This window comes from Ochotona princeps, chromosome 17 (assembly GCF_030435755.1).
Source record: "Ochotona princeps isolate mOchPri1 chromosome 17, mOchPri1.hap1, whole genome shotgun sequence".
NCBI lineage: Eukaryota > Metazoa > Chordata > Mammalia > Lagomorpha > Ochotonidae > Ochotona > Ochotona princeps.
In genome coordinates, this window is record NC_080848.1 from 21,614,385 (window position 1) to 21,641,914 (window position 27,530).

The following is a 27,530-nucleotide window of genomic DNA, read 5'->3' on the forward strand; positions in this document are numbered from 1 at the left end:
CGCCGGGAAGGCGGCTGTCGGGCGGCCATTTTGTCTCTTCGGCTGTTCGGAGGAAGGTGGTGCGGCCTGAGAGCGGGCCGCGGAGGTCGGCGGCCGCGTCGCCGGCGTTTCGGTGGGCGGGTGCGAGGGCTGGTGGCAGCAGCCGCCCGTACAAAGCACCATGATTTCGGCTGCGCAATTGTTGGATGAGTTAATGGGCCGGGACCGAAACCTGGCCCCGGACGAGAAGCGCAGCAACGTGCGGTGGGACCACGAGAACGTAAGTCCCGCGGGCCTTGGGCCTGTGCCCGGGCGCCGGGGGGGAGGGCAGCGGCGCGAGCCGCGGCCGGAGAGCGCTCGGGGTCCCGGGGCCGGGGACCGTTGGGTTCTGTTGTGGTCGTGCCGCGGGAGCGGCTGGGGGCGGGATTGAGTACCGGGGTGAGGCGGGAAAGGAAACCCGGGAGCGGCCAGAGTCCTCACCTGGCCAAGCCTTCCGTTATCTGGGCAGAGCTTAGAGTGTAGACTGAAATTTCGGGCCGAAGTTAGTGGTCGTGGCGATGTCTTTTTCTGCAGTAGTTTGTTTTCCGCGCCTGGGAGGGGGGGAGAATAGAAATTTCAAAGAGAGAAACTTCATAGTTTTTAATTGAGAGCGTGTTCTGTTAAGTCGCTCCTTTAGATGGTTGCCAAGGCGTTGTCTTTCACCAAAACTTGAATTCATCCTCGTAACTGTGACGAAGGGTGAGTGGTAACAGCCTCAGTTTGGCAGGTGGGACTTGAGGCTCACCCAGGGTTTTGTGTTTTTTTGGGGGGGGGGGCAGAATAGTGGCGAAACTAAACCCATTCTTTGCAACCCTGTTCAGTTTCCACGTGTCTGAAACAGGTTGTCGGCAAATGCTGTCATTTGCAAAATGACTGTTTTGGTATTCGGAGTAACTTTTAGTTGTGGATTTGGTTTTTTCCTGTGATTGTAATCAAACAGGGTAATTGTAAAGCAATTGCTCATCAGAAAAATGAAGAGCTAGTTCAACAGGTAATGCTTTGTAAGGTAAATTAGTTCTGCAGTGGAGGAAATGTGGTTGTTGGGTGCTTACCGTATTTGTTGGTTATTTTACTGGTAGTATACGATTCGAAGTAGTATGAAGTGTTATAGAATTATTTGTAAAGGATGCTTGTGAAACTTGCACGTTTTCACTGTTTCAGAAATGTGAATCTTGTAGAGTTTTTTTTTTTTTTTTAAAGAAAGAAGTTCACTTTGTGGGTGTTTGGGCAGTAGGAGACTGTAACTTTGTTGCTTAACCAGACCCTTTTTTCCTTTGTAGACTGCTGGTTGTCAAGGAGAAGTAACTTTTTCCAGTTTTATTTTCCAGCTTTGTAACCTTTCAGTCTAAGCTTGCCATGGCTTATACAAAAAACAGTATTGCCATTCACTCCCTGTGCACACGGGACTTGCACGCATTTTGAGTTGAAGAGAAAAATGAATGTACTCTTCACCTGGTACAATCCTGGAGTTGAACAGAAAACAATTGCTTTTGCTGTGGTCATCCATTGCCTCGTTGTATCTGAAGGATTTGTAACCCTGAGGCACTCTGAATAACAATTTAGATTTTATGTGGTTGGTGCCATAATTTCCTTTCAGTTTTACTGATTTTCACTGATTTATATTTTTGGTGTTTGTCACCATAATATGCCATGGTTTTAATGACAGATTGCACTTCATTGTAGATTTAGGGACTTGTAAATGCCATGTCTTCGTGTTGACCAAGAATGAAGCCATGAAGTCGATCATGGCTTATAAATAACTGTAATTGCTGGAGAGTTATAATAACAGTGGTGTGTGAGGGGAGGGCTCCAGCTTGCTTCCAGGTCATTTGCATACTCTTGTGCTGTAGGCTGTTAGTGCTAATGCTGGGGTGAGGGGGAAACTCAGCATCTGCCTTGGAGTGAGCATTCACTCCTGTTATTGTAGTCTGACACTTCAAACATTTTCCCATTCCTGTTTGGAATTTTCACTTTGGCAGCACGTGGGTGTTTTTTTTTTTTTTTTTTTACATTCAGGGAGGTCTGAATGTTAAAAGAAGGAAGCAACAGTATATTAGAACTCTGGCTGTGGCATCTATAGATGGTTAAGAAAGTGGAGACTTTACCTCAGTGTTAAAAATAGTCCCTAGAGACCTGTGGTTGCTTGACACGTATGACATTTGTTTTGAATGTAGATTTTCATACCTTAGTACCCCTCTTCCCATCCTGTGACTCATTGCGAAGGTCTGGGCGAAGGCATGCACACCTAAATCGGCATTAATTTGCTAGTAGGTTCTAATACTGTAGTTGTAACTGTCACACCCCCCCCCAAAAAAAAATCATTGTGCTATCAAACTGGCATGTGGAAAGAATGCATTTTAAGTGTAGGATGCTATTGTGAGGAGGCAAAACATGGGTCATTTGTAATGAGCTATATGGACTCCTTGGTTCTTGTTTTACAGGCACTTGTAGCTGTATAGGTTGCTGGCTCTGAATCTGGTAGATTGCAACTGAAGTCCAGTCAGTTGTAGTATGGTCCAAGGATTCATTGATGTATCCTCCCTCATTTCGTATTTTACATTTGTTTAAGATTATTGTTAGTTTTTCAGTGATCATTGTCTACTTTGCTTGGTTATTCCTAAATGGCCTCAGGAATGAGGAAAGTGTGTGCTTGTACCTCCATTGGAGTCCACTTGGGATGTCATTGCTTGCCAGAGGAAGCACCAGGGGTCATGTTAGAAGATTCTGGGAAATGATAGTCTGGTTTGGACCTTTTATTTTTGTTTTGTTTTGTTTTCAATGTAATACAATAGGAATTTTATAGTTGAAATTGAGGTTTTTACATTTAGATTTCAACCCCAAAGTGGATTTGTTTAATTGTTTATCTGTTAACTATGATTCTAATAATTTCTGAAAATGAGGTTTCTTAATTCCATTTATCAAGTTCAAGCATACCTTCTATTCAGTGAAGGTTTAATAATTTGTGGAGAGAATTGAACCAAATGTTCTTTTCTAAAATCTCTGGGGTGTTGGCAGGTATTGTATTGTTACTGATAGTACCACAAAGTTTTTAGACAAGAAAAAGTAGGTAGGGACCAAAATTTAGGTGTAGTGGATTAAACCATTGCTTTTGGAGCACTGGCTGAGGTCGCACCTGTTCTGCTTCCTTCTAGTGTCCCTGATAGGGCAGCAGATGATGATGGCCCAGGATGCTTAGGCCCCTCATCAGTGTGAGTTACTGGCTTTGGGTTTTGGGCTTTCGCCTGGCTCAACCCTGCTGTTGTTGCTGTTTGGGAGTGAACCACTGGATGAAAGTACTCCCATCCTTCAAATAAAATCATCTTTTAAGATTTATACATTTGGGGCCTGGCGCGGTGACCTAGTGGCTAAAATCCTTGCCTTAAACATGCCGGGATCCCATATGAGCGCTGGTTCTAATCCCGGCAGTCCCACTTCCCATCCAGCTCCCTGCTTGTGGCCTGAGAAAGCAGTCGAGGACGGCCCAAAGCCTTGGGACCCTGCACCTGTGTGGGAGACCCGGAAGAGGCTCTGGGCTGCTAGCTTCGGATTGGCTCAGCTCCGGCTGTTGCGGTCATTTGGGGAGTGGATCTTTGGATGGAAACTCTTTGTCCCTCCTCTCTGTATATCTGATTTTGCAATGAAAAATAAAATAAATCTTTTTTTAAAATATATATATATATATATTTGAAAGTTGGAGCGGGAGATACACAGAAAGACTTCCATGTGCAGCTGGTTGGCATACAGCCAGGGTGGGACCAGACCCAACCCAGGAACCAGGACTTTCTTCCTGGTCTCCTATATGGATGCAGAGGCCCAAGGACCTGGGCTCTCTTTTGCTGCTTTTGCAGGTGCATTAGGAGGGGACTGAATCTGAAGTGGAGCAGCTGGGGCACAAACCAGTGTCCATATGGGATGCTGCAGCTTTGACTTCCCTCACTGTAATATTTTTAAAACACTTCTGTAATTTAAACTTCAAAGACATCAATCATTGTGTATCTCTTAAAATGAAGACTTTTTAAAAAAAAAAGCATACCAAGGGGCAGACAGTTAGCCTAGTGATTGGAGTACCAGTTGGGACACACTGGTGATGGCAGGTCCAGCCTCATTCTATAGCTTGTGCCTTTGGCCTGGCCCAGCCTTGGCTTTTGGAGAGTTCTTTGTCTCTTTACTCTCTCTGCCTTTTAAACAAATAAGACATTAAAAAGTTATTTAAAAACTTAGACAAAATATTATCACCCTGAAAATACTAAGGTGTTTCTTGTGTGTTTATATAGAGAAGGTATGTGTATGGTGTTAGACTAGATTTTTTCTCACAATGGGATAAGGCAGCTTACATTTATAACTGCTTTTTTTCTTTTTTAAGTTTTATTTTTGTTTGAAAGAATTACAGAGAGACATTTCCTGTCTGCTGGTTCGCTCCCCAAATGATCATGACAGTTGGAGCTGGACCACTCTGAAACCAGGAGCCTAGAACTTTGGGGTCTCCCATGTCAGTACAAAGGTCCAAGATTTGAGCCATCCTCCTCTGATTTTCCCAGGCCACAAATAGGGAGCTAGAAGAAAGTGGGGCAGCTGAGACATGGGCCTCATCCATATGGGGTACTCATGCTTGCTCTGCCACCACACCTGTCCTGTGACTGCTTTTTTTTTTATCATGAAATGTTTCATTTTCTCATTTTTTTTCTAAAATTTATTTATCTTTTATTGGAAAGTCAGATATACAGAGAGGAGGAGAGAAAGAGAGGAAGATCATCTGTCTGCTAATTCGTGGCTGCAGTGGCAGGAGCTGAGCTGATCCAGAGCCAGGAGCCTCTTTTGAGTCTCCCATACAGGTGCAGGGTCCCAAAGTCTTGGGCCTCAACTGCCTTCCCAGGCCACAGGCAGTGAGCTGGATGGGAATCGGGCCATTGGGATCAGAACCGGTGCCCATATGGGATCCCAGCTTGTGCAAGGCAAGGACCCCAGCCTCTAGGCCACCTCGCTGGGCCCACATTTTCTCATTTTTTTTTTTAAATAAAGATTTACTTACTTGGAAGGTAGAGAGAGAGAGGCACTCTGCTGTTTGCTGGCTCAACAGCCCAGCAGAAGCCAGGAGGCAGGAGTTCGATCCTGGTTTCTTGTATGGGTAACAAGGACCTAGGTACTGCTCTCTCTCCAGACACATTAGGAAGAAATTGTCTTGGAAGCAGAGTAACTGGAACTCATACTGGCGCTCTGATACGAGATGCCACTATTGGAAGTTGTAGCTTACCCTACTGTGCTGCCCCATTTGCCCCTATGTTTTTTATTTCTTAATTTCTTGTGTTCCTTTTTTCAGTGGGAGAGCTAACAGTAATAATACATAGAGCAGTTCAGTGAGCCATCAGTGTGATGACAAGAAATGTGAAGTAGTGAGCACTTAACAATATATGTGTCATTAGCTGCGCTGAAACATCCTATAGCAAGAACCAGAATGGGGTGAAAGCCAGCCAGGTTAAGCCACTGTTCCTGCTTCGACAGGAGGTGAACTGAGAAGAGCTGGCTCAAAAACCCCCTGGTATGCGCATAACTTGGCAAAGGGAGAGGCTCAGAGTTAGCGCGAGAAGCACAATAGGAAACAGCCCAGAATAGGCCATGGAAAATTTCCCACAGGTATACATTTGGCACAGGACAGGGGCAGACCAGGCTGAATCAGTGCATGTTGTCCACTGGCAGATCCAAACACCAGAACAGAGTGTGGGTTGGGCCGGGTTTGGTTGTGACAAAACCAGCGTACAATGTGGAATGTCAGGGCGAGGTTACCGGTACTAGATTTGACTGCAGCGCCCAACCAGCACACGTGAGAACCAGGAGGGGCAGAGCCGGCATGGGAATTTAGGGGCTAGTGCCCTCACCGGACAGCTACTCCCACTGGAGAGTGTGGGCTGGTTTAGGGACAGACCACACTAAGCAGGGCTACAACACCTGTGCGCCGCATGGGAACTGGACCAGGGAAAAGCCAGGCTGAGCAAATTATCCCCTACTGGGGCAAGCATAAATTAGAATGGATGAGGGGTGTAAGGACTTAGCCGCAACACCAGCTGGCAGAAGCTGGCTCTGGGGACTAATTCTGTTAAGTCAAATTGCAGAACCACCCGAAAAGTGCATAAACCGGGACAGTGAGCGACCCAGGAGGGAAACAATGGGTTCCCCCCTTCTGGGTCACTGCTCCCGCGGGAGGACATGATAACTTGGAAGGGGGCTGGGGTGGCTAGACAGAGAGAAACTCAACAACATCTGTGGGGGTTGGATGGCTGAGCTGGTTAGTTAGAACTAAGCTTTAAAACCCAGGGACAAATACAAGAGCTAAATGGGATGTGGGACAGACTGGACTAGTCTGCTATACACACAGGCAAACCAGGATAGGGGGCAGGCCTAGTGGGGGTTTTTGTGGGTCGCCCCAACTAGGCTGCAGCCCCCACTGGTTGACGCAAGTGCCGAGTACGTGCTAGGCAGAACCAACCTAGTCTGCAACACCCACTGGTTCCAGAGCAGCTCCGGTCCAAAAACAAACCAGCCCAGGAATTGCACCTGTGGCGATGACCAGCTAGACTCAGAACCCTAGCCAAGAAAAGGCAGAGGACAGAACGGGTCAATCAACCATCTCAGATATATGTTGGCAGCGAAAACTGGGCGAATGAAGACTCTATGATGGACAGTGTCAACCAGTGAACTCTGCAATGACCTCATCGAGCTGGGAGTGGCGAGACTGGCAGTGATTCCTAACTAGAGAAATATTAAAACCACTAGGGGTGGATCGCAGCTAAATAGTCTCCCCAAGAAGCTGTTCAATCCATCTGGACAATGAGCAGCTGGACTATGTGCTTGGCATCTGTTTGCAAGGGAAGAATCTTGATTGAATTTGAACTGTAATGCTGCAACGGGGTGGGGGGGGTCCACCATGGGGGAGGGGCGGGGGGGAATCCCAGAGCCTATGAAACTGTCACATAATGCAAAATAATTAATAATAAAAAAACCAATATATGTGTCACACACAATGGGTAAAAGTGTGTGGAGAGCCCACAGAAGAGGGCTAAGCCAGGCTGCGATGGCTGTTCAGGGAAGGACTCTCAGACAAGCTGGCCCCTTTGAGCTGCCAGACTTCAAGGACTGGTAGAGGACTTGGCGCGATAGCGTAGCAACTGAAGTCCTCACCGTGAATGTGCCAGGATCCCATGTGGGCGCCGGTTCTAATCCCAGCAGCCCCGCTTCCCATCCAGCTCCCTGCCTGTGGTCCGGGAAGGCAGTTGAGGACAGCCCAAAGCCTTGGGACCCTGCACCCACATGGGAGACCCAGAAGAAGCTTCTGGCTTCGGATTGGCTCAGCTACAGCCGTTGCAGCCGCTTTGGGAATGAACCATCGGGTGCAAGATCTTCCTCTCAGTCTCTCCTCCTCTCTGTATATCTGCCTTTCAATAAAAATAAATAAATAAATCTTAAAGAAAAATTTTGTAGAAGTAGCCTGAGGAAGGGCAGAAGGAGGAAAGAGATGTTACTAGGCTATAGGAAATCAGTCTGGGAAATTATAGTGTTACAGCGCCGACTGTTTGGGAGTTGTAAATGGTGTTACCGCTGGAACCCTCTTTTATTTTTATTGAACAAATGAGTGTGCATAGGCAGGAACTTGCTTTTGAATGGTTTTTATAAGCCTTGTTTAAAGTTTGGACCAACTTACATTGGGAAACAATAGAAAGTTTCTAGCAGAGAAGTTTACAGTCTGACTGCTGTGTGTGGAATTTTACCAAACATTTTAATAAACCATAAATAGAAGTTTTGAACCACGGCTGCAAAATATGTAGTGCATTTATTTTGTTTTGGCATGGAAATAAATAACTGGAAAGTGTGATTATGGTATAGCTGAAATATAAAAACGATGTTATAAAGAACTAATTTTAAAAAATATTTGCATCGAAAGTTTTCTCTGTAGGGATTTATTCATTAGCTAATTTTTAAAGATTTTTTTATTTTTATTGGAAAGGTGGATTTACACAGAGGAAGATCTTTCATCCACTGGTTCACTCCCTAAGTGGCGGCAATGACTGGAGCTGATCCAGAGCCAGTTCTTCCTGGAGTTTCTTCTGGGTCGTCTAAGCAGGTGCAGGTTCCAAAGCTTTAGACTATCCTGCACTGCTTTCCCAGACCATGAGCAGGGATCTGGATGGGAAGTGGAGCAGCTGGGACACAAACCAGCACCCATATGTGATCCCATCAGATGCAAGGAGAGGATTTAGGGAAGCTATTGCGCCGGGCACATAGCCCATCTTTCACCATCTTTGTAGGCCCATTAACAGGAACAGAGTTGCTGGATATGAGCCAGCAGTCTGATATGGGACTCTGTTTTGCTATCAGAAGCAAATATATTTGGGTGCTGGCATTGTGATGGGATGACTTAAGCTGATGCTTGTGACACCAGCATCTCATATGGGTGCTAATTTGTATCCCTGCTGCTCTACTCCCTGCTTATGCACTTTAGAAAACAGCGGAAGGGGCCCGGCACGGTGGCCTAGCGGCTAAGGTCCTTGCCTTGAACTCATTTGGGTGCGGATTCTAATCCTGGCAGTCCCACTTCCCATCCAGCTCCTGCTTGTGGCCTGAGAAAGCAGTTGAGGACGGCCCAAAGCCTTGGGACCCTGCACCCATGTGGGAGACCTGGAGGAGGCTCCTGGCTTCAGATTGGCTCAGCTCCAGCCGTTGCGGCCACTTGGGGAGTGAACCATCGGAAGGAAAATCTTCCTTTCTTTCTTCTCCTCTCTATCTGACTTTCCAATAAAAATAAAATGAATCTTAAAAAAAAAAATAGTGGAAGGAAGGTGACTCACGTGGGAGTTGCTGGCATCTGCCTGGTCCAGTCCTAGCTGGTTGCAGCAGTTTGGGGAATGAACCAGGGAACAAATCTGTCCCTCTGTAACTACCTTTCGAAAAAGTAAATATATATATACATATATATATATTTTTAAAGATTTATTCATTTTATTACAGCCAGATATACACAGAGGAGGAGAGACAGAGAGGAAGATCCTCCGTCCGATGATTCACTCCCCAAGTGAGCCGCAACAGGCCTATGCACGCCGATCCAAAGCCGGGAACCTGGAATCTCTTCCGGGTCTCCCACACGAGTGCAGGGTCCCAATGCATTGGGCCATCCTCAACTGCTTTCCCAGGCCACAAGCAGGGAGCTGGACAGGAAGTGGAGCTGCCGGGATTAGAACCGGCGCCCATATGGGCTCCCGGGGCTTTCAAGGCGAGGACTTTAGCCGCTAGGCCACGCCGCCGGGCCCAAAGTAAATATATTTTTAAGGGTTAACTTCAGAAAACCTTGGTGTGCTCTTTTAAAAAGATATATATTTAATTGGAAAGGCAGATTTACAAAGAGGAGAGACAGATCTTCCATCCGCTGGTTCACTTCCCAAGTGATTGTAATGGCCTGAGTTGAGCTGATCCAAAGGCAGAAATCAGGAGCTTCTTCTGCGTCTCCCACGTGGGTGCAGGGTCCGAAGGTTTTGGGTCCTCCTCTACTGCTTTTCCAGGCCACTAGCAGGCAGCTGGATGGGAAGTGGAACAGCTGAGATATTAACCGGTGCCCATATGGGATCCTTTTGCTTGCAAGGCGAGGATTTAGTCACTAGCTGCCCCCCCCCCCTTTTGTTTGTTTGAGAATCTTCCATCTTCAGCTCTACTCCCTAAATGGCTGCAACCAGAAGTGTGGACTGCTGGATTTTCTTTGTGGGTGCAAGGGTCCAAGGACTTAGGCCATCCTTTGCTGCTTTCCCAAGAGCATTATCAGGGAGCTGGATCACAAGTGGAGCAGCCGAAACTGGAACTGGGATGCTGGTGTTGCAGGGAGACCTGGCCACTCTTTTTATTTATTTATTTATTTATTTATTTATTTATTTATTTATTTATTTATTTATTTTAAAAGATTTATTATTTTTATTACAAAGTCAGATATACAGAGAGGAGGAGAGACAGAGAGGAAGATCTTCCGTCCGATGATTCACTCCCCAAGTGAGCCCCAAGTGAGCCACAACGGGCCGGTGCTGCACCAATCCAAAGCCGGGAACCAGGAACCTCTTCCAGGTCTCTTGATGTGGGTGCAGTGTCCCAATGCATTGGGCCGTCCTCGACTGCTTTCCCAGGCCACAAGCAGGGAGCTGGATGGGAAGTGGAGCTGCCGTGATTAGAACCTGCGCCCATATGGGATCCCAGGGTGTTCAAGGTGAGGACTTTAGCCGCTAGGCCACGCCGCCGGGCCCCACTCTTTTTATTAATGCTGTGAAACCAGAGTTCTATAGTAGATGTTTGGTGACGATTCCTAGCCCACCTGTTTAACTTGTTGAGCTGTCTCTAAGTGATAGTATGTATGGTGGTGTTGACTGGTGGGTAACCTTGGATGAGTGCTGGTCAAAGACTCCATGCCCTAACTTCAAGGGAAGGGAAGGAGGTTAAGTTGATCACTAGTGACTAGTCATAAATTAGGCATGCATACATAATAAAGCATCCATTAAAAACCTGAAAGGAGTGCTTTCTGCTGGGTGTTGTGATGTAGAGAGGGGTAAACCATTGCTTGAGTGTGTCTGTTCCATATCAGAGTGCTGGTTCAAGTCCAAGCCACTGTACTTCTGATTGCACTTCCTGCTAATGTGCCTGGGAAGGCAGTGGTTGCTGACTTTTGAATCCCTGCGACCTACATGGAAGACATGACTGGCTTTCTGGCTTCTGCCTGGCTTGGCCCTGATATTGTAGGCATTTGATGAGTTAAGCAGTAGATGGAACCTCTTTGTCTCTCTGCTTTTTAAATAGGTTAAGGGAGGAGAAAAAAAGACTGCTTGAGGCATCTGTATGTCACAAAACCTTGGATTCAGGCCTTGCTCAGCTTCAGATGCCAGCTTCAAGTTGATGTGTACCATAGGGACATCAGAAGATGGCTCACGTACCTGGGTTCTGGGAGGTCCAGATTGATTTCTGGTCCTACCCTGTTAAAAAGTTAGAATAGAAATTTTTTTCAAGATTTATTTATTTTTATTACAAAGTCAGATATACAGAGAGGAGAGGCAGAGAGGAAGATCTTCCATCCGATGATTCACTCCCCAAGTGACCACAATGGCCGGTGCTGCACTGATCCGAAGCCAGGAGCCAGGAACCTCCTCCAGGTCTCCCACGTGGGAGCAGGGTCCCAATGCATTGGGCCGTCCTCAGCTGCTTTCCCAGGCCACAAGCAGGGAGCTGGATGGGAAGTGGGACTGCCGTGATTAGAATCGGTGCCCATATGGGATCCCGGTGCGTTCAAGGTGAGGACTTTAGCTGCCAGGCTACCGTGCCAGGCCCACATTTTTTTTTTAAAAATATAGAAATTTCCCTTTATTCTGGGAAGCTTTTCCTCATGGTTGTTGATATTAGATGGCTAGGTGGTGACTACCAGAAGTAGATAATAGTACTGGTAACTGTGTCAGACTTGCACATCCATCTTTTGTTGTATTGAAAGTTAGTGTGAAAGTCACTAATTTACCTGATCAGTGTAATTCAATAAATAAAATTGTTTTTATACTTAATTTGTTTGAAAGATGCTTATTTTAAATGAGAAATTAACTACTTGGTGTCTTTCAGTATAAAAAAATTAAGTGCCTCTTTTTTTTCTGTCTAGGTTTGTAAATATTACCTTTGTGGTTTTTGTCCTGCAGAATTGTTCACAAACACTCGTTCTGATCTTGGTAGGTGAAATTTCCTTGTAACTGATCATTTTTCTAATTTTTTAAAGAAAATGATTCTTTATAGTTCTGAAAAGATTTGTTAATGATTGTTAAGTGATTTCTTACTGACTTGTATACTTGAATGTTAACTGTCAGTCTGTTAAATGTGGTAGCTTAATTAAATATACCTGTCTGTTTCTACTCCCTGTCAAAACCCCATTAAAATAAAAAAGGTAAAACAATGTGAATGGAAGAGGCAAGAATGTTAGAGGTGTCAGCAAATGTTTGGAAGATGACAAGTAAATGGAGGGGTAGTAGCAACTCAACAGAGTGGAGAACCTGCATCCTAAATGCCTGCAGAAGGGCGTGCTAAACAGAAGCCATCATTTGATCAGCAGAACCTTGGACAGGTTCAGGATTGGAAGCACCTAGTACTACCAAAGACGGAATTGAGTCATGGGGCACAATATCAGTGTCAGCATTGACACTGTTGGCTTTATGAAGCAGCTTTTGGGAGGCTGTCCTGTATCAGGATGTTAAACAACGTCCCTGGCCTCTGCTAGATAAATGCCAGTAGCACCTTCTAGTGATACCCAAAAATGTCTTCAATCTTTGTTTATTACACCAGGGAAACAAAATTGCCACTGGTAGATATGCTAGTTTAGGTGGTCTGTGCATCCCTGCCTCCTGCATTGCCTGCCCTCTGCCCAAGGAGAAGGACAGAGGGGTATTTTTTTGAAGGTATCAACTCTGAGACAGTCAAGCTCATTGGAACCATGACATTCAACAAATACATGGAATGGTACGGAACTAGTAACATTCTCGATATGTAAGAGCATCATTAATTCATCATACACAATGCTTGCCTTAGAGCATTAAGAACATGTTAAGGCTGCAAGAATATAGATCTGGGGATTCCAGACACAGCACAGGATAGTAGTAAGTGTGAGACTGCAGAGATTACATGGATCTATTCTTAATAGTGGGGTTTTCGTCTCCCTATTCCTAGAAGGATACAGCCAGATGTTTTTCCCCAGGTAGAAGAGGATTCTTCTCTAGAGAAAGTGAACAGTTCCAGAGAAGTGATCTCTACAGGTACTGATCTTTCGGGGTATCTCCTTAAAGAACAATTGTCTAATTTTCCTGTGCTAAAGCTCATTAGTTGACAAACACTGCTTATGCATACAAAATTAGATGTTGAAAATGTCTGTTAAAAATCATTGCCTGCCAAGGACCAACATTGAAGAAAACCTTCAATATGGGAGAAATAACTGGGATGGAGGATGAGGGATGGAGAACTTAAAGGAATTAGATGTGAGAAACAGAATTTTTTTTTCTTCAAATCTTAACTGAATTTAATATCTTCAGAGAAATAAGCAAAAGATTAAGGAAACTTATGGAGTGTTGAGCAGTAAGACATAAAAGATTAGAAATTACAAGAAATACAGATTGGTTTAATACATGAGTAGTAGTTTCTTAAAGCAGGAGAGGGAAAAAATTCACAAAGAAATAACCTTTTGAAAAACCTTGCTGAACTGGATGACATCAGTCTCTCGATTGAGTCCTTGCATAGTTGAAGAAGGTCTGTACTGAGGTGCGCCTTTGAACTTGCTGAAGACCAAGAGAAAGACTGGGTTGTGAATCAGAATGGTCTGTCAGTAACAATCTGGAAAGCCAAGAGATGTTGGGTAAAAACCTCTGGTTCTGAGTGAAAGTACATAGCCAATACAGCTGCTACCTGCAATGCCAATATCCCACAAGCGTGCCAGTTCATGTCTCAGTTGTTCACTTCTGATCCAGCTCCCTGCTGATGGCTTGGGAGAAGGCAGTACAAGATGGCCCAAGTGGTTGGACTCCTGCCACCCATATAGGAGACCCAGATGAAGCTCTTGCCTTCATCTGGTCCAGCACTGGCCGTTGCGACCATTTGGCAAATGAATCAGTAGATCGAAAATCTCTGTTCTCCTTTTTCTGACTTTCAAGTAAATACATCTTTTTAAGTATATTTTTTGCTGTTAGCTGAGCATCAGAATATAAAGGTGGAAAAAGACATTTTCTATTTCCTGTGGACCTCTTCTCAGTAAACGTCCCCAAAATACTTGCAGAAACCAAGAATTGGGGCAAAATGAGAGCTAGTGAACTGCATTAGACACAGAGCAGAAAAGGAGTTCCTTCAGATGATGACTTTATAATGAACTTTGAAAACGAGATAATCAGAGCTAAGCATTCCAGATTGAAGTGTGACAGGAGAAAATTAAACTGCTGCATTTTGAAGCTGAAGGGACACCACTTATAGATAACTTTATCGCTGAGCTAAAGTGTTTGAGAAGACTTTGCAAATAAGATATGTAGAAAATTAAGCTACTGAAATTTGGAAGTGTCATAATGCGTCTTCTGTTTAGGTTGACAGTAAATAATGTTTGCATAGTAAATACACCTAAAATTCTGCTGAGCAATATAAACCAAGAAAAGGAAAAGTAAGCATAAAGTTTAGAAATTTGGAGGTAAATTCATAAACAGCTGGAAGGCTTGATATTGGCTGCTTTTTGGAGGTGAGGTATGGGCTAGAATTTAGTCTTCGTTTGGTTTTATTGTGCAAGTACTGAGAATAGTAAAATGCCTGTGGTGGCTTTAACCAGAGCTTCATCCCAGCAGAGTTGTTTGATAGCAATAAGTAGTTTATTTGTTCTTCCCCTCCCTGGTGTCCTCTGTGTCCTTCCTTCCATTTGGATTATTGAACTTAAAGACTGAGGCAGCTAATTTCCATATGCTATTTGGGCCTGAAGCTTCATGGTTCAGTAGGGTCAGTCAATTTAAGTGTCTGCAAACTACTTGGTGATAAAAAGAATCATTTTTCTTTTTTTAAAGAGTTTTTTTTTTTTTAATCAAAAGGTTGTTAATATTTCAAATGATTTGTATTCATATATATATATATATATACATTATATATATATGTGTATATATATATATATACACACACACACCATATTTTTTTCCAGGTCCATGTGAAAAAATTCATGATGAAAATTTACGAAAACAGTAAGTTGTTTTGTCATTTCTTCTTTTGATCATGATTTGTTTTAAGGAAGGCATGGACCAAAGACTTAACTGGAATTAATGCAATCAGTGTGTAATGCAGGTCGAAGGAATAAAGCTATGTAACTTTTATGATGATGCTGTTAGCCACTCCATGATTGCATAACGTATGCGAAGGTGTTTCTTTTTGGGGGGGCGGGGATGCATGCTTTGCTTGTTGGTTTTTAATAGTCCTAATTTTATAGGACTGATCGAGGGTCACAGATCCAGTATAGTGTCAGAGGTGGCTGTCCTGCCCCCCTGTAAAGCTTGTACTCTTTACCAAAAAATGTTGTAACCGCCTTCCCTTCACTAGGGTGGACTAGCAGCAGCTCATTTCATATGCTTCTAATGTGTTCCTCAACTTAAATAACAGTTCTGGAGACTAGTTGATAGAATGTGTGTTATAATGGATAAATTCTTGGGAAACTGTATTTGTTTATTTTCGTTTTATCAGGTATGAAAAGAGTTCTCGTTTTATGAAAGTTGGCTATGAGAGAGATTTTTTGCGATACTTACAGAGCTTACTTGCAGAAGTAGAACGTAGGATTAGAAGAGGCCATGCTCGTTTGGCCTTATCTCAAAACCAGCAGTCGTCTGGGGTAAGTGAGAGAATGAATTCAGTCCATAAATGATCCTTTATTCTCTGGAGGCCTAGAGGCCTCCCTAATGTTTGAAACTTGTAGTGCCAAAAGCCATTCTCTATTCCAATGTTTATTAGGATATAATCATGAGACTGTTTTAATAACTAGAAAAATGTAATTGACTAGTAGAATTTGAAGATAATTCAGTTACAATCATTGGGATTAAGTAATTGATAGAAATAATGGTAAGTGAGAAGTTGGCTGTTTAGCTTCTTTTCTTTTTTCTTTTTAAACTTGGTGATAACATACTTTGTTATTTTTTAACAGGCAGCTGGTCCAACAGGCAAAAATGAAGAAAAAATTCAGGTTCTAACGGATAAAATTGATGTACTCCTGCAGCAGGTGAGAGTTGTGCACGTTGATATCAGAAAATACTTAGACTAATGAAGACATAGGCATAGCAAAACCAAAAAAAGCTGAAAAGATGCTCAATGTTATTAGTTCATAATACTAACCCCCCAAAGTAAAAAAAAAGAAACCTCAGTGGAAATGACGAATGTTCATTCACAGATACATTAGTCATATTGTATTGTATCTGTAAGATAATATATTACTCAGTGGTTAAAACTATTTAAATACATAAAGAAGTATGAATGAACCTTAGACTTAGTGAAAGAAGCTAGACCAAAAATGAAATACTGTTACCTTTATTTATTTGTATTTGAGAGGCAGACTTTACAGAGAGAAGATCTTCATCTGCTGGTTCACTCCCTAAATGGCTGCAGTGGCTGGAGCTGAGCTGATCTGAAACTGGGAACCAGGACCTTCTTGCTGGTCTCCCACGTAGGAGTAGGGTCCCAAGGCTTTGGGCTGTCTTGTTCTGCCTTCCCAGGCAGTAAGGAGAGAGCTGGATTGGAAATGGAGCAGATGGGTCACAAACCAGCATCCCTGCAAGCTAATCTATGATGACAAAAAGCAGATGTGTGGTTGCTTAGGAATTTGCATGAAAATGAAGTTGGAGTAGATACTTAAAAAGAGGCAGGAGGGAAACCTGTTTGAATGACCAGAATGTTCATTAACTAGATGGTGGTGACAGTGAGTGTATCCATAAAGACTTAAGGAGAGAGAAAGAGATCTTACATCTACTGGTTCACTTCCCAGATGATTGTAACAACCAAAGCTAGGCCAGGCCAGAAATAACAGGAGTCCAAACACTTGGACCATCTTCTGTTGTCTCAGCCATTAACAGGGAGCTGGGTCAGAAGTGAAGCAGTTAGGATAATGACATCTCTTTGGGATCCCAGCATGACAGACAGTGCTTCACCCATTGCACTGTGATACCAGCCTGTTTGTGAACATCTTGAAGACCCTGTTTAGAAAGGAGTCTTTTTTTTTTTTTTAAAGATTTATTTTATTACAAAGTCAGATAGAGAGGAGGAGAGACAGAGAGGAAGATCTTCTGTCCGATGATTCACTCCCCAAGTGAGCCGCAATGGCCGGTGCTGTACCGATGCGAAGCCGAGAACCAGGAACCTCTTCCGGGTCTCCCACACAGGTGCAGGGTCCCAGTGCTCTGGGCCGTCCTCAACTGCTTTCCCAGGCCACAAGCAGGGAGCTGGATGGGAAGTGGAGCTGCCGGGATTAGAACCTGCGCCCATATGGGATCCCGGGGCGTTCAAGGCGAGGACTTTAGCCACTAGGCCACGCCGCCGGGCCCTAGAAAGGAGTCTTGACTTTTTCCCCCTGTCTTTCCTAGATTGAAGAATTAGGATCTGAAGGAAAGGTAGAAGAAGCCCAGGGAATGATGAAGTTGGTTGAACAGTTAAAAGAAGAGAGAGAATTGCTAAGATCCACAACCTCGGTGAGTGACAACCTTGTAAATGACTCTGCTTCATTGCCATGTACCTATTCATGTTTGAGAACTTTTGAAAACAGATTTTCTTAGGTCTCAAATAAAGGCTACATAGTTAGTATTTTAGATTTTCAGTTCATGGGGTGACTTCTAAACCCTTGTCTTTGTGCCATGAAAATAATATTAGACAATATTTAAGAAAATGTGGTCTGGATACTAATTTACTAACTTTGCTTTAATCATGTTTGTTCAGGCTTGAGTTTTATTTTCAGTAAGTAAAAGCTTTTATTTTCATTGAATGGCAGAGATTGAGATGGTAACATCTTCCATCTACTGGATAATTCCTGAATCCTACAGTAGCCAGTGCTGAGCCAGGCCAAAGCCTTGAGCCCAGAACTCCACCCTCTTATATATGGGTGGGAGGGTCTGAGGTGTGTGGGGCATGAGCTGCGTCCAGGGGGTGATTGGAAGGAGAGGTGTCAGGATTTCAGCCCAGTGCTCTGCTAGAGAAAGCAGGTGTCCTGTACTGTGGCTTAACTGCTGTGCCACAGTGCTTCTCCCATACTTTGATACTTGTTAAAATACCCAGTACATATATTTATCTGGGTTAAAATTGACAGTCTATAAAAATATCTTGCACCTTCTTTTTAATTTGAGAATGCAATATACATGTTATAGATTTATTTTATTATTTTTTTTAAGATTTATTTTATTTTTTTATTACAAAATCAGATGTACAGAGAGGAAGATCTTCCGTCCGATGATTCACTCCCCAAGTGAGCGCAACTGTCAGTGCTGCACCGATGCGAAGCCAGGAACCTGGAACCTCTTCCGGGTCTCCCACACGGGTGCAGGGTCCCAGTGCTCTGGGCCGTCCTCAACTGCTTTCCCAGGCCACAAGCAGGGAGCTGGATGGAAAGTGGAGCTGCCGGGATTAGAACCGGCGCCCATATGGGATCCTGGGGCATTCAAGGCGAGGACTTTAGCCGCTAGGCCATCGTGCTGGGCCCATGTTTTAGATTTATTTATGGAGAAAGCAATTGGTCATTGGTTTACTAGTATTGAGTAAGAGTTTGTTCAGGTTTTATTCAGCAAGTTTAGTTACTTAATTTTTTTTTAAAATATGGCTAACCATGCTTTGTTGAATCCAAATAAGAAATAAATTTGGACTAAAATAGGTAGCTTTCTGGAAAGAAGTTTAGTTTTGAAGGTGATGTGGGTATTCAGTAGTTTAAAGTTGAGCAGCGCATCTCAGCATTGGTGATATGACAAGTTGGTTGTTCTTGCTGTGCTTTCCTCTCCAAAAGCTTTAGGGCGTGGAAAATGGTGATCACACACGCCAAAAAACTGTTGTGAAAGTTAAGTACCTTTTCTCAGATACACTTAATAAACCAATCTGTTGTTTCAGACCATTGAAAGTTTTGCTGCCCAAGAAAAACAAATGGAAGTTTGTGAAGTGTGTGGAGCTTTTTTGATAGTAGGAGATGCACAGTCCCGAGTAGATGACCACTTGATGGGAAAACAGCACATGGGCTATGCCAAAATAAAAGCTACTGTAGAAGAATTAAAAGTAAGTTTGTAAATGTGTTTTAATAAAACTAGTCACAGGGAGAGACAAACCTCCTGATTGTTTGAGGTCATGATATTCCCCATAAAATTCTCCTATCTATCAAGCTATCTATCAAATGCTTTCTTTAAAATGTTAGAAATTTTGGGGAAGACCATACTTGAGGATGTGATCAAGTAATGATAATTTATGTTATTAGTTTGGTGTTGGAATTTCTGTATTCCCCTTAAGCAGTTGGGTGAAGATCTGACCCCTATAAGGTCCACAAAGATCATTTGGCCTGGCCCTGCCAAGACAGCTACAGGCAGGGCTTGAAGTTTGATTAATCTACACCAGGTTAATTTTTAAGTTAGTAATTTTGTGTGATCTGCAAATGGTATGTTGAAATATCCAAATAGCCTTTCAGAGGAAGAAATTTCACCACACCTGCCTTAAAGGCATCATATTTTCTAAGTTGGCTTACAAATTGTTTGATTGTGGTTGTGCTATAACAGTGTCTTTAAGATTATAGTTTAAAATTTCAACTTGATTATTTAGGAAAAGTTAAGAAAAAGAACTGAAGAACCTGATCGTGATGAACGCCTTAAAAAGGAGAAGCAAGAAAGAGAAGAGCGAGAGAAGGAGCGGGAGAGAGAAAGGGAAGAAAGAGAGAGGAAAAGACGAAGAGAAGAAGAAGAAAGAGAGAAGGAAAGGGCTCGTGACAGAGAAAGAAGAAAGAGAAGTCGCTCACGAAGTAGGCACTCCAGCCGGACTTCTGACCGGAGATGTAGCAGGTCCCGGGACCACAAAAGGTCACGAAGTAGAGAAAGGCGGCGAAGCAGGTACTTAACAGCACAATCAGATGAGAGTCTGCTGCTCGCAAACACAAAATAATGGTAACAATTACTGATGTTGCCATGGGAACCTCATCACAGAAACTCCTCCATATATAATGGGGTCGTGTCCTGATAGCTCATCTTATGTTTGTATATTGAAAATATTGTACGTTGAGGGCCTCGCCAAGTCCATACCTTGACACACATTGGGATCCCATATGGGCACCAGTTCTATTCCAAGCGGCCCCGTGTCCCTTCTGGCTCGCTGTTTGTAGCCTGGGAAGGCAGTCGAGGACAGCCCAAATCCTTGGGACCCTGCACCCGTGTGTGAGACCTGGAAGAAGCTCCTGGCTCCTGGCTTTGGATCTGCTTAACACTGGCCGTTGCAGCCATTTGGAGAGTAACCTGTTGGACAGAAGATCTTCCTCTGTGCATATCTGACTTTCCAATAAAAATAAATCAGTCTTAAAAATACATATATTGTATGTTGAAAAATGAATTGGATACTCATGACTTGTTGGACTGCATAGTTTCACACTAGGAGTATTGGTTTACTTTGATCAGGGTCTTGTAACATTTATCAAGAGAAGATCAAGTTTTTGTTTTTGGTTTGTTTGTTTTTGGAAGGCAAATTTTACAGAGAGGAAAGGAGAAATAAGAGGATCTTCCATCTGCTGGCTCACTCCTCAAATGGTTGCAACGGCCAGAGCTGAGCTGAGCTGAGCTTAAGCCAGGAGCCTCTTGCTGGTCTTCCATGTGGGTGCAAGGTCCCAAGGCTTTGGGCCATCTTCTGCTGCTTCCCAGGCCACAACCAGGGAGCTGGATGAGAAGTAGAACAACCAGGACATGAACTGATGGCCAAATAGAATCCTGGCACTTGCAAGGCGAGGATTTAGCCACTGAGCCATCATGCTGGGCCCATCTAAGCGCAATTTGAATATAGAAATAGTTTTGAATTTTTCAGTTCTTAAAATTTCTAATGTTAATGTCTCATTTAGTAGTTCTCTTTGTGAACTGCCTAATGGTTTTGTTTAATGTTGGTAACTGTTCAGTGTATACTTCTTCAAAGACTTGTAATGTCTGCTGAACTTGTCTTCCTTTTTGGTCCAATTTTTAAGAAGTAGAGATCGACGAAGAAGCAGAAGCCATGACAGATCAGAAAGAAAACATAGATCTCGCAGCCGGGATCGAAGAAGGTCGAAAAGTCGAGATCGAAAGTCCTATAAGCACAGGAGCAAAAGTCGGGACAGAGACCAAGATGCCAAATCCAAGGATAAAGGTGAGTTTAAAGAGACTTCTAAGAGACTGTGCTCAACCCTGACCTCACTGTTTACTGTTCTCTAGGCACGGCTGAATTTGCTTTCCATCTGTATACTCCACCTAGAATGAGCACCTGGTGTTCTGGAGGAGGCCCCTCTTTCCTGCCTTGATTTGTGAGAAGGGGGGTCACTCTAGGATTTTCTTGGAAAATGTTTAAAACCACATTCTTCTGTTTGTAACCAAGGAGTTTTTCATCTAGATTCTTCCAGGCATTGTATTCTTTTTAGGATTATTTGGTTGTGGAATTTTTAAAAATCTTAATAGTTATCGGCGCCCCCTTTTTTCCTCCGTTCTTGGCACTGTCCAAATGGCTGCAACAAGAGTTGGACTGGACCAGAAGGCAGGAGCCAGGGGCTTCTTTGTGGTCTCCAACATGGCTACAGGGACCAAGGACTTGGTAAATCTCTGGCTACTTTCCAGACAACATTAGCAGGGAGCTGGATTAGAAATGGAGCATCCTGACTGGGCTGCTGCTACAGAAGTTTAACTTCCTATGCCACTATATCAGCCCCAAGAATTTTTTTTTTTTTAAAGATTTATTTTTATTGGAAAGGCAGGTTTATAGAGAGGAGAGACAGATGGCCGGAGCTGAGCAGATCCGAAAGCCGGAAGCTTCTTCCGGGTGTCCCATACGAATACAGGATCCCAAAGCCTTGGGCCATCCTGCACTGCTTTTCCAGGCCATAAATGGGGAACTGGATGGGAAGCAGAGCAGCCGGGGCATGACTGGCACCCATGTGGGATCCCAGTGGATGCTAGATGAGGGTTCAGCCATTGGGTTGTTGCACTGGGTCCCCAATAAATTTTTTTCTTTCTTTTTAATTATTATTTTATTTCGATAATCTTTACATAGTTGATTAAGGTCCAAAGGGTCAGTGGCTACCAGAAAGTGGAAAAGACTATTGTTCCATATTTTTTTTTTCTTCCTGTATCTGGGGCAAGGGGGAAGATAAAGGGAGAAGCCCCTCCCAGCCTCCCACCCATCCCAGGATCCCTGACCTGGGGCATGCTCCAAGGGCATTGCTCAGTTGGTTTTGATTGTTCAACAGTTCTGAATTTTTTTCCAAGCATGATAAAATCTCTCCAGAATCCACTGGCTGACATAGTTCACCTTAGGGTTTCTGTTGCACAGATTTTCACTGCCAACACATGGCTGGGATAGTTGATCAATTTGTTCTGTCCTACATCCTCTGTTGTGGTACCAGGTGTCCTCTGCAGGATCCAATGTACTTTTTCTGTTGTTGTTTAGTCTACCTCGACCTTTTTTTTTTTTTTTTTTTTTTTGGTAAGATTTATTTATTTTTGTTGGAAAGTCAGATATACAGAGAAAAGGAGAGGCAGAGAGGAAAAGCCTCCATTTGCTGGGTCATTCCCCAAGTGGCTGCAATGGCTGGAGCTGAGCTGATCCGAAGCCAGGAGCCAGGAGCTTTCTGCGGGTCTCCCACGTGGGTGCAGGGTCCCAAGGCTTTGGGCTGTCCTCGACTGGTTTCCCAGGCCACAAACGGGGACCTAAATAGGAAGCAGGTCTGCTGGGATCCTGATGTGTTCAAGGCCAGGACTCCAGCCACTAGACTACTGCATTGTACCCAACCCCCTAAGAAATTTCTGAATTCTATATTCCTGTTCCTTTGTTATGCATAGTCACTGTGTCACAATAGTTTTTTTTTTTTAATGAACAAAGTAGTTAGGCTTCCTTAGCGCTGTCTAGAATGATTGGATATGCCAATAAGGAGGTTATGTTAAACTTTGGGACCTCCTTTAGAAGTGGTAAGATCTGTTGGTAATTAAAAATGGCATATAGGGCCCAGCCCAGTGCGGTAGCCTAGTGGCTAAATTTCTCAGCTCCTGCTGTTGCGGCCTCTTTGAGTGCATCAGTGGACAAAGGATCTTCCTCTCTGTCCTGTTTATATATCTGTCACCCCCCTCAAAAAAAATAATAAATAAATCTTGAAAAGGCTTAAAGAAAAAAAATGAAAATGACATGTAGTGCCTATGCATTCCTAAATACATAAATGACTGAAGATATGGTCTTAAGCCCAGGTCTGAGCAAAAGCAGGCATCTGATGATGGCAAATGAAGGAATAGGTTACTGTTGCAAGAGCAGTGATGGAATCAGTTTCTCTGACCTGAAGCTACCTTCTCTGCCAGTGTAGTATACTATTTTGTAGTTTGCTTTCTTATTCATAGTCCTTAAATCCCTTGCACATTGTGGCTATCCTTTAATAAGATTTATTTATTTGTGCGTTTATATTGCAAAGTCAGATATACAGAGAGGCGGAGAGACAGAGAAATATCTTCCATCCGATGATTCACTCCACAAGTGACGACAACGGCCGGTGCTGTGCCGGTCCAAATCCAGGAGCAAGGAGCTTCTTCCAGGTCTCCCATGCTTGTCCGGGTCCCAAGACTTTGGGCTGTCCTCGACTGCTTTCCCAGGGCACAAGCAGGGAACTGGATGGGAAGTGGGGCTGCTGGGATTAGAACCGGTACCCATGTGAGATCTTGGCGCTTGCAAGAGGAGGCGATAGCCGCTGGGCCATGGCGCTGGGGCCCCTTTGTGGTTATCCTTAAGCCTTTTGTGATGTACCATGTTTATGTAGCGCAGAGAGTAAGTGGACTAACTTGTGCTCTACTTGGCAAGAGAACAACTCTGCTTTGTTGTAGCTACCTGTGTACCAGGGAAGCCTGTGGGACACAAAGTGAGGACTTTGCCACAGGTCAGTTGGAGCACATGGTACTGACATAGTTTGCACAGTGGAAAGACAAGACATGAAGCAAGCCTTGTAGTTAAATTACATGGGCGTGGCTTTTTGTGTTTTTGCAAATGTTGAGGACTGAATATATCCCATTCACGAAAGATCCTAATTTTTGTTGTTGCGTTTTTTGAAGATTTATTTATTTATTCTGGACAAAGTAGATTTGCAGAGAGGACAGAAAGTTCTTTTATCTGCCACTTCCCTCCTTGAGTGACTGACTGCAGTGGCTGGAGCTGAGCTGATTGGAGCCAGCAACCAGGAGCTCTTCTGGATCTTCCACATGGTGCAGGGTCCCAAGGCTTTGGGCCATTCTCTATTGCTTTCCCAGGCCACAGGCAGAGCTGTGTGGGAAGTAGAGCAGACAAAACATGAACCAGCACCTGTATGCATGTTAGCACTTGCAGATGGAGGTTTAGCCAGTTGAGCCATCATGCCGGCCTCCAAAGCCTCCGTTCTTAACATTGTGTTGTGTGTGCTGCACACCTGCTGAGCCCGTGCCTTGTCATCTTTTCATTTCTGCCACTCTCCAAGTTATATGGTGTTCTGGCCTAGTAAGTCAGTCACTACAGATGGTTCTGCTTTGCTTAAAACTTTTACTTTGACTCAGGAACTATGCTATAGAAGCTATTTTAAAGAGGGAGAATAATAAGGTTTCTAGCTTGATTAACAGTATGAATCAGAGGAATTTGAGGAATTGAAAATGCTGAAGTGTTTGTGTTCCATCTATCACTTTTTTATTTTATTACAAAGTCAGATATACAGAGAGGAGGAGAGACAGAGAGGAAGATCTTCCATCCGGTGATTCACTCCCCAAGTGACCGCAATGGCTGGTGCTGTGCAGATCCGAAGCCGGGAGCCAGGAACCTCTTCCGGGTCTCCCACGCAGGTGCAGAGTCCCAAGGCTTTGGGCCATCCTCGACTGCTTTCCCAGGCCACAAACAGGGAGCTGGATGGGAAGTGGGGCTGCCGGGATTAGAACTGGTGCCCATATGGGATCCCAGGGTGTTCAAGGCAAGGACTTTAGCTGCTAGGCCATCGTGCTGGGCCCCATCTATCATTTTTGACTCTAGGGTAGTGTTTCACTCTTCAAAGAATGTTTGAAAAACAACATTCAGGTAAAGTCGTGTGTGTATATATTACTTGTTGAAAAAGCACAGTTGCTTGAATTAGGATTTTAATTTCTTTTTTTTTTTTAATAAATTAAACTTGCCCTTACATATTTGTTTAAGTGTATCAAGCTTGTCTTTAAACATTGACCTTTTAGGGTTACTCTTTTTACCTTTTTTTTTTTTTTTTTGCTATTCAGCTTCATGTGAAGGTAGCTTTTTGTAATGTCTTTTCCCCTTTTCATTGCTTTTGATGTTCTTTACCCAAAATTAAGCTTATGTTCCAGATCCTGCAGTGCACTTAATAGGGTCTCACTAGTTTGAAAGCATCTGCACCACTTTACTGTTTGCTTCCTTTAATTCTCCTTCTTCCTCCTCCCTAAGTTCAAATTATCTCTAATAAATTCGCCTGGTTGTGTGCCCTCCTGTGGGAAATGATTCTCAGTTTGATTTTTTCTTAGAATCGTATTGATTGCAATGAACTTAAAATCCATGATTAATGTCTTTTGTGACAGAAAAGAGAGGATCTGATGACAAAAAAAGCGTGAAGTCCAGTAGTCGAGAAAAACAGAGTGAAGAAACAAACACTGATTCGAAGGAAAGTGATACTAAGAATGAGGTCAATGGGACCAGTGAAGACATTAAATCTGAAGGTGACACTCAGTCCAATTAAAACTGATCTGATAAGGCCTCAGATCAGACCGAGGTAAGTGTATTGTTTCTCACTTTGATTAGGGCTTTTTGTTACTGTTTGACAGTGCAGCGTAAGTATGCACAGATGAAGATGGAACTAAGCCGAGTAAGAAGACATACAAAAGCATCTTCTGAAGGAAAAGACAGTGTAGTCCTGCAAAACATTTTGAGGTACATTGTTTTGTCTCAGCTATTCTGTAGCAGACTCGTGCCCCCGTTAGTGTGCCTCTTTGGAAATTATTGCCCACATTTGTAATATGGTCACCATTAAAAAGTTAATTATCCTTTTTTTTTTTTTTTAGGGATTTTGCTGTCATTTCTTTCTTTTTTTTTTTTATGAAAAGGTTAAACTGTTTTTTCTTTTTGGTATTAAGTCCATCTTGTGTTGGTACATTGGCAGAGACATATGCTTTAAAAACTTAATTATTTCTGAGGCACATGTTGGACTTTGTTTTAATTAAACTGCTAGTATTTCTTTGTCAAGGATGTTTCTAGTTTTTTGCTTTATTGCCTTGCATTCTAATGCAGTTTGTTCTGTAACTCGAGAGCCAGTAGCATTGGATTGATGGAAGTGTAGGGTTTATGAATTATTGCAGCTGACTACCATACCTCACACAGCGTTGGTGTTGTGAGCGGCCCATGAAAAGCCAATTTAAAAATCAAGGATTCAGTCAAACTAAGCAGGTACTCATGCCAGGTACTCCTTTCTCTACCCACATCCATGTTTGAATGCTATTGCCTGTGATCTTTACGCTTAACTGTTGTGTATCTTTTTTGTTCTTTACAAGAAGCGCAGAGGGGTTTTTTTTATGTATTGCGTGGAAACTTACAAATCAAATGTTAACAGACTGGAATTTTTTTTCAACTGTATGTAGGGATGCAGTGGTGCCCAGAATTAGATATCTTTAAAGAATTTTAAATACAATATACACTTCATATTATTCGCCTTACATTCAATGCAATTCTCAAGTCTTTAAGAGGTATGTGTTTAATATTTCCTACTGTGTAGGAGAATTTGCAGTCAGCCATAGATAAATAGGAGTAGTCACTGGCTGATAACATTTATTTAAAGTAGAGAACAATATTTAATAGCAAGAACAGATACCTTCAGTCTGAGATCCAAAGAACTGATGAACTGTATGAATGAGCTTGGGTTTTCAAAGAACTATTTAAAAGTCAGTTTTCTATGTGTTCTTAAAACCTATGAACTGTTCATTCTTTGGGCTAGTGGCATGGGAAGAAATATTCCTGCTGAAAGAAAGTACCAATTAGTTGATTTGTTGATGGCATTCCTTTTGTAGGAGAGCAATATAGTGTTACGTATTTATGCAAAGCATACACAGGCACATGGCTTTAAGAACCACACGGATGCCTTGATTACTAAAAATAATACAAACATTTCATATACACATTACTTAAACTTAGCAGTTAGTGACTGGGCCAACACTTATTCTTAACATTTTGTGTTTTACATGTTGTCTGATTATCATTTTTCCCCACATTTTGCATTATAGGACTGCCCTTGGAAGATTGTTGGAAGAATACTGACAGCGGCATACAGTGAAGATCGGCATTAAAATGAGGTGAAAGAAAACTATAGTGGCATAGAAAAAGTATAAAGTTCAGTTAGTTGTTCTCTTTTGGTTTTTTTTGTTTTTGTTTTTTTAATTAAAAAATTAATTCAGGACTGATATGACCTACCAGATTTCAGACATGTGTTATTAGCATATATGCCACTGAAAAGTTAGGTCCTGTATCATATTTTTTCCTTAAGACTTTTTAAGAAATATTACCTAAATATGTGGCTTGCTCAGTGTTTACTTGCAAGTTTTCATTCTTGGACTTTGAAAACAGGATAAAACATTAGTATTTGTGTGAATCAGGCTAAGTGGGATTCCATTTTTACAACTCTGCTATACTTAGCATTTGAATTTAGAAGTAAAAATAAAGTATCTCAGACTTTCTGTTACAAAGTTGATTGTCTCTGTCATTGAAAGCTTTAGTATTGATCTTTTTCTAATAAAGTTATTGACTCTGAA

General features: G+C 42.9%; 1 protein-coding gene across 6 annotated transcripts; it reads left to right on the forward strand.

The window, feature by feature from the left end:
* On the forward strand, window positions 1-27,530 carry LUC7L3 (LUC7 like 3 pre-mRNA splicing factor). 6 transcript variants are annotated; one of them, XM_012928696.2, is made up of 12 exons: window positions 1-259; window positions 11,678-11,744; window positions 14,723-14,762; window positions 15,256-15,400; window positions 15,710-15,784; window positions 17,139-17,243; window positions 18,643-18,804; window positions 19,339-19,622; window positions 20,735-20,895; window positions 25,314-25,451; window positions 25,557-25,662; window positions 27,006-27,530. In XM_012928696.2, the coding sequence occupies exons 1-12, from the start codon at window positions 161-163 to the stop codon at window positions 27,037-27,039; spliced, it is 1,416 nt and encodes a 471-aa protein (XP_012784150.1). In that variant the 5' UTR covers window positions 1-160; the 3' UTR covers window positions 27,040-27,530. The 6 variants fall into 6 exon arrangements, with proteins under 6 accessions (XP_012784150.1, XP_036351982.1, XP_012784149.1 ...); XM_058675248.1 differs by lacking the exon at window positions 1-259 and adding exons at window positions 430-520; window positions 12,761-12,818 and having other exon boundaries at window positions 25,557-27,530; XM_036496089.2 differs by having other exon boundaries at window positions 15-259; window positions 20,738-20,895; window positions 25,557-27,530.